A 6,387-nucleotide genomic window follows, 5' to 3' on the forward strand; every position below is an offset into this window, starting at 1 on the left:
TTCGGCATGGGCGTCATCCCGTAGTCCAGGGCAGAGACGCTTGTCCCTGTCAGACCTTCCCAGTCAGGGTTTAAACCATACTTGATGACTGGACTTCAGTTTTCAACTTGAAGCGTCAATGACATCGTAATGCTGAATCGTAGACCGTTTCTCAGTCGTGTCCAGTGCGTTTGACTCGTGTGGTGGCAATGCGGCTGCTGCTTTTGTGTGTCCATGTTTCTTGGCAACCTAGCTGACAGCGATACTGTACTGCCTTAGTTTGCAACGTGGAATATCAGTAACGTTGTAATGCAGACTCGTAGAATGTTTCCACGGTGGTCTCCAGTGTGTCACCCGTATGGTGATACTACGCCTCCCGCTTCTGTGTGACTTTGATTTTTGGCAACGCGGATGACAATGGTAATTTGCTTGACAGTTTCGCGAAATTTGTTGGACCATCAGGCACCTGCATCGGGGACCACAAAATCAGAGGAGATAATATGGCGCACCGACGGAGTCGCCACTCGTCCCTCGTTTCTGCAGGAGCGTGGACTCATTTGCTCGGTTGTTTGGGCCCGCACCTAATAGCTCATCAGTACACATGCATCTTGATTTAGTCTGTTTTCGTAGTAACGAGAGTATGTGATGCCGAGAGTGTATTCGATACGGTTTTGACTCTTCTGCAGAATAGGAAGCTGCAGAGTGTCGTTTACGAATACGTACCCGACAGCAACACGTTCTGTCATAGAGGACCCAATGGTCCGTCGTTTGCACCGCTAAAGCTCTCTGAGTAGAATGCTGCCAGTTTCCGGTTCGATAGGCCCAGAGACGGGGGTTGGTCGTGCTGAAGCAGGCTGGCGTATTAAGCCGTGCAGCCATAACCTCGAAGACGAATCGGTCCCACCTCTCATACGGGTTCGCCTTCTGATGGCCATCTCTTCAGGGCGAAGAGTCGGTTGACCAGTAAAACATGGCCAGTCAACCTCACATGCCACACTGAACCTGTCCCTCGAGAGCATCGATGCTACTCAAGTAAACCATCGTTCATTTGAGCTTGCCTCTTCTTGTCCGTTTCACTCATCTCTACAGCAGAGGGTTGTACTACTACATAGCGACGATAAAACCCCTCGTGTTCGCTTGCCTGCCATGTTCCGCCTTCCTTGGCATTTTCCGCGATAGTTATCTGGACGGGGGGAATGTGCCCACGTGTCTTGGAAGACAATTACCGAATAAGTACCTGGTGGACTGCAAACCTTTGGACCTGTCAGGTAAAACCATCCGTCTGGGCTGATATCACCACGAATTGGGCTTCATATCCGATTGAAACACGTCTGAGTTTACCACCGGGCGGCATAATCCTTTCGGCAACTTTGCTTGCAAGGGAAACTCAGCTCGCACTGCTGCTCGAGCTGCTTCTGTTGGTTATTCCAGTACATTGTGAGCACGAGTGAATTGTAAATCACTGCAAATCACCTTCATGTCTCGGCTCAAGTTGGCGAAGCCCATCTTCGGCAGACATGGACCCGTATACTGAGAGACAGTTCCGAGTTCAGGGGGAAACTGTGTGTTGTCAAAATCAACTCACCCCTCTGCTGGCAACGCACGCTCCGCCGACTAGCGTGTGTCTTGATAGTTAGATCGTATAGCAGTTAGACAGAATGGAAGTCGCACCTGAGCTTATCCAGTCCTAAATCACAGTGGCTAACTGCCTAGGCGACAGCTATTCTGGGTCCGAGCACGATCCTACTTCTGGACAAAGGGCATCGTAATCCTTGTTGCAAAGGCTCTGGCAAGGCCACGTCACGTCACATCTCCTTTCCCAGGATCTCTTTTCTGTCTGGTTTGATTAGGCATAGTTTGAGGAAACAGCAGAAGCACTGCTGTCGTTCTGTTACTTTCTCAAGGGTAGCGAAGGCATAGTGTCTCTCACACCGTCCTGCATATGCAGAAAAACGGCTACCAGCTGTTTCACTGAGCAGTTAATTTCGACAGCCCACCTGTATAAGAGGCGGGTGCGCCGCAAGAGCCGTCCTCCATTTCCACCTGAGGAAGTGCACGGGATGAGCCTCAGTCGCATCTGGCGGCTACATACAGCGTTCTTTTACCCAGTGTTGTGGACATCGGTCTTCATACTCTTTGTCACATTCGTCGATACGTGGCCATGAGACACTACACATTTCCTCCGTTTTCTTCTTCATCCTGCTGTTCTTGGCAAAAGCACCGAACGTCTACCAGGCTCGTGAATTTTCTTGTCTGTCAGTTCAAGGTGCACAGAATCCTGACGTACCGAGCATGGACCAGTGTAGCTCGGCGGAGCCTCGCAGGTGTCCCCGTCTCCAACAGGGAACCATCCTGTGATCAGTGGAATATGAGTCAGGTAACTAGTTCCCTGCACAGCAGCGTTTCACCCACCTTCGGGGCACAGCGCTGCGTAGTCGCGTGCCGCGTTGCCAAAACGGAGGCAGAATTGGGACCACACCGCGGCGCAGAGAATACCACTCTTGAAACGGTACGCCCGGGAAAAGTTTCTAGTGTCATGCGCCGCCATTCTCTCGTTATCAACATTGGAAATCCAATCAAAGGGCACCGCATGCGAGCAACACTGCGACAAGCGGAAGAAAGTTTTCTCACCACTGTGAGCTCCCTTGCGTTCACTTGGATCTGGTGTACAGACGCTCTGATTTTTCGGTCGCTCGGCAACCGACTGCAGCAGTATGAGGACTAAAGGAAACAACGTTTAGCAGCCGATTGTTGGCTACAGTAATGCTCTGCATATTCCACAGGTATCTGTGGAATCGTATTGATCTGGAACCGGGAAAGACCATGCACGTTTCCTTCGCCAGCCTTGCGGTAACGAGACATGCTACAGCGTCTCCATCCGTGTATAGCTACACAGTACCAGATGCTCTGACGCGCAGGGGTGTTGCGTTTCATCGTCGTGAGCAGCACTCGGGTAGGAGGAGTCAACCGCAGGACGGCCCGAACAAGAAGAAATGCTGTGACGACCCTCCGAAGCTTACGCGGCGCATTCAAACCATAACATGGTATTTTGGGTCCAGTAAACTTTAGCTTGGCAGTGGGTCTGTTCATTTTCGCCAGAACGTTAGTCGTTCCCCGTTTGCACGTGGGCGTCAGTATAGAAACGATGCCTGTATGGCGCGGCTGTACATTCAGATGTAGAGTGTCGACCGTGGCAATCCACACCGGACTTGTATTTGGTGACACGAGCCTCCCGCTACCGCAGTACATCCGCCGCACCGATCCGCCCCACCGACGACGACAGGAATGCAAAGCGCTACTGGAACACATTACCTATTGCGATGAATCCCCCCTCTAGGCCCTCGTTGTTGGTTCCGGATACACACGTTGACCAGAGCAGTGACCACTCAAGTGCAATCCTGACCACTGCTTGGGTGCTTGTATTGTTAGAGCTCATCACCGAGGTAGCCGTCAGGTTGTTATTCTTACTGCAACACAGAGCTTCTGTGTGCGGCTAATCGGACAGTGAAGAAGTACTCTATCATCCGCATGAACAACCACCATCCTCCGTCCAGTATTGCTTTAATGAAGTGAACTGAGAAGTCTCCGTTTCCACTCGAGTCCGGAATAGGACCACGGATAGAATTGCATCCATGACGACGTGTGCGCTGGGCCACGGGACTCAAAACCACTCTTCACATTGCTCAAAGTGCCGGATGACACTAGAGCGCCGGGCGTCCCATATATGCATGTTCAGGGGACCGGGGTACCTGGACTCTTTGAAACGTGGCAACGCCAACCTAGTTGAGGCCAAACGCCGCTGGTCTCAACGTACAGCTGCACCCCAGAAAACGCGAAACACCGGCCATTCTATGCCAGCCTGTTGACGTGTCTACCCACATTTTTGGTCTACACAACAGACATCCGTCGCAGACGGATACGGCTTATGAACCCGCTTGGTGAATGCCACGTCAGCTGTCATCCCAGATGGCCATCAGGTATACGGCCTTTCTCGCACAGAAGTCAACAGCGACACCCAATTTATTACGAAAAACAACGCAGTGCCTTATATATAACTCAAGCATTTGCTCGTTCCTTGTGCACAACAAGGGGCTCCCTTGCCTCTTTCTCCTCCTTCCCCCTTTCTTCTCTCAACCTCTGAACACGCTGCATCTGTTGAAGTAGCAATTCGAGTCTGCCCTTGACCTTTACAAGTGCAGATTCAGACCGACGCCGTTCCTCAACCTGAAGAAGAAGAAGGACAAGTTGCTCCCGGCCCGCGTCTGTTTGAGACAACACAACAGCATGCTGTTTGACGATTTCTTCTATCCAGCCGCCCTTAGTGATGGAAGCAGCTGGGTTTACTTGTTGCTGCTGCACCAGGTGTTGAAGAAGCCGCAGGGCCTGTACTGGCGTCAGCGAACCAACCCCTGCAGCTACTTCTTTCTTGTCCTTCGCTGTTGACGTTAAGACTGTTTCCAGAAGGCGTGCATCAGACGCTGTAAGAGCCTGGCGCAGAATGACAGCGACATTACTATGTTCCCCTCCAGGAGCGCCTCCAGTTGCGGCGCCAGCTAAACCGAGTCCCTTGGCGTTTGACTGCTTTTTCTTCTTGCCTTCCTCCACTGCTCCACTATCGCCACTTGCATCTACATCATCTCCATCAGACTCGGTCACAGCCGCGATAGTCCTCTTGAGAGAAGCCGTCGGCAAGGAAACCCTGTTTGCGCCATCATCGCCTGCACTTGCAGCGGCGCTGCCAGTTTTCTCTCCGGCTTTCCGTGAGTCGCCTCCTGCCGCGCGAACTTCAGACAGCTTCATAGCTTCGACGCATGCAAGGCCGAATTTCCCACTGTAGCGGGGAAGAAGAGGTAAGTAGAGCTCCTGAGCACTGGAGCGACGTGAAGCGAAACGAGGAAGTAACAGACACTGGAAAAGCGGTGCAGTGTGGCACCCGCGAACTATACACAAGTGTTGCCTCTCCTGCGCCGGGTGTTCTGTCCCGGCACTATGTCGGCGTTTCTTTGTACTTGAACCGGATGGACTCGTCGCATCCTCGTCTCTCGCCCTTCCGCTCTCGTCCAGTTCCTGCATAAACCAGACGCCCGGGGTAGCCACTGCCGCAGCCAGTGCCGGCGCGGAGTCGAGCGACGCTTTAGGGGATATACACGGAAACGAAACGGAGTCGATTTGTGCAACTTTCACGAGGGAGAACGACTGGCCTTCTGCGCCTGCGTCCCTTCCCAGCGCCCACACAATGACGGCATTACTGCGCGAGAGCGTGACGATGGCCTGTTGGCTGTACGGATGAGCGGCCTCGTCGTCTCCGCTGTCGGAAGCGTCTTCCGCGTTCGCTGCATCCCGATTCGTAGGCAGAACCACCTGAATTAGAGGCTCAAAATGGCTTCCGGAGCAGGCAGGCTGCAGCTTTTTCGACTTTCCCTTCGCAGCAGCCCGCTCCGCTGCATCGGCCGACCGGTCCGGGATCTGCCAGACGACCAGCTGAGCATGTTGTTCGTCTTTCCCACTCCCGCTGAAGACCCCAGCCGCGAACCGTGCTCGCTTCTCGAGAGCCACAGCGAACGCACCACCTGATCCGCCGACGAGCTTTGCCCTAGGCCGCTGGTGCTGCACGTCGTACAAGACGACGCCGGCACTGCTTCCCAGCTCCGTCGTCCCTCTGCGCATCGCGAGAAGGACAACATCCTCGTCGGCGTCTGTTGACGACGGACTCGCAAACAGGTTGTACGGTTTAGAAAGCTCATCTTGTCGCACGACAGTGCCGTCCTCTGGATCGACGGTGACGAGCCTGCTTCCGTCTCTTCCGCCTACCAGGGCCACGACGTTCCCGCCCGACGCAGCGGTGCACCCGAGCGCGCGAATTGGGAAGTCCGACGATCCTTTGGTGGAGTCGAACGACGATTCCGCTCCACTGCCGCCTGCGCTGGATTCCGATGCTTCGCCGAGGTACGTGCTGAACAGCAGCTTGCTGCTCGATGCCGTCACGTCGGCAGATGCCAACATCCCTCGATCTGTGCCGATGAGCAAACGCTCTGACATGCGCTGGCCACCAGCGGATGCGCGGGAAACAAAGAGCAGCGACGTGACGCTGTGACCGAGGAACTGCCGCTGCCACTCGACTGAGAACCGCGGCTGGTAGTTCGAGACGAAGGACAAACCGGAAACCCCATCACTTTCAGATGCTGAGACTGCATTCGTGCCAAAATCTCCCCCTGACGACGCGTCCCATACTTTCACTCGACTCCGGGGAAGCTGGCTGTCGGCGCTTTCAGGACTCGCGCTGCTCGCCACTGCCGTTGCAAGGAATCGCCCCGAGGACGAGAACGCCGACAGCGATGCGGGTGGCGGAGGCAAAGGAGCCGGCAGCAAAGCCTCCCTCGAACTTGGATCGGAGGAATGCTTCGGCAT

The 6,387-nt window shown here is 54.2% G+C and overlaps 1 protein-coding gene across 1 annotated transcript; it reads right to left on the reverse strand.

Moving 5' to 3' along the window:
* Window positions 1–4,035: 4,035 nt before the first annotated feature.
* On the reverse strand, window positions 4,036–6,387 carry NCLIV_021570 (conserved hypothetical protein; the record flags this gene model as incomplete). The annotated part of the gene is made up of 1 exon (XM_003882352.1): window positions 4,036–6,387. The coding sequence occupies one exon, from the start codon at window positions 6,385–6,387 to the stop codon at window positions 4,036–4,038; it is 2,352 nt and encodes a 783-aa protein (XP_003882401.1).

This window comes from Neospora caninum, chromosome VIIa (assembly GCF_000208865.1).
Source record: "Neospora caninum Liverpool complete genome, chromosome VIIa".
Classification (NCBI taxonomy): Eukaryota; Apicomplexa; class Conoidasida; order Eucoccidiorida; family Sarcocystidae; genus Neospora; species Neospora caninum.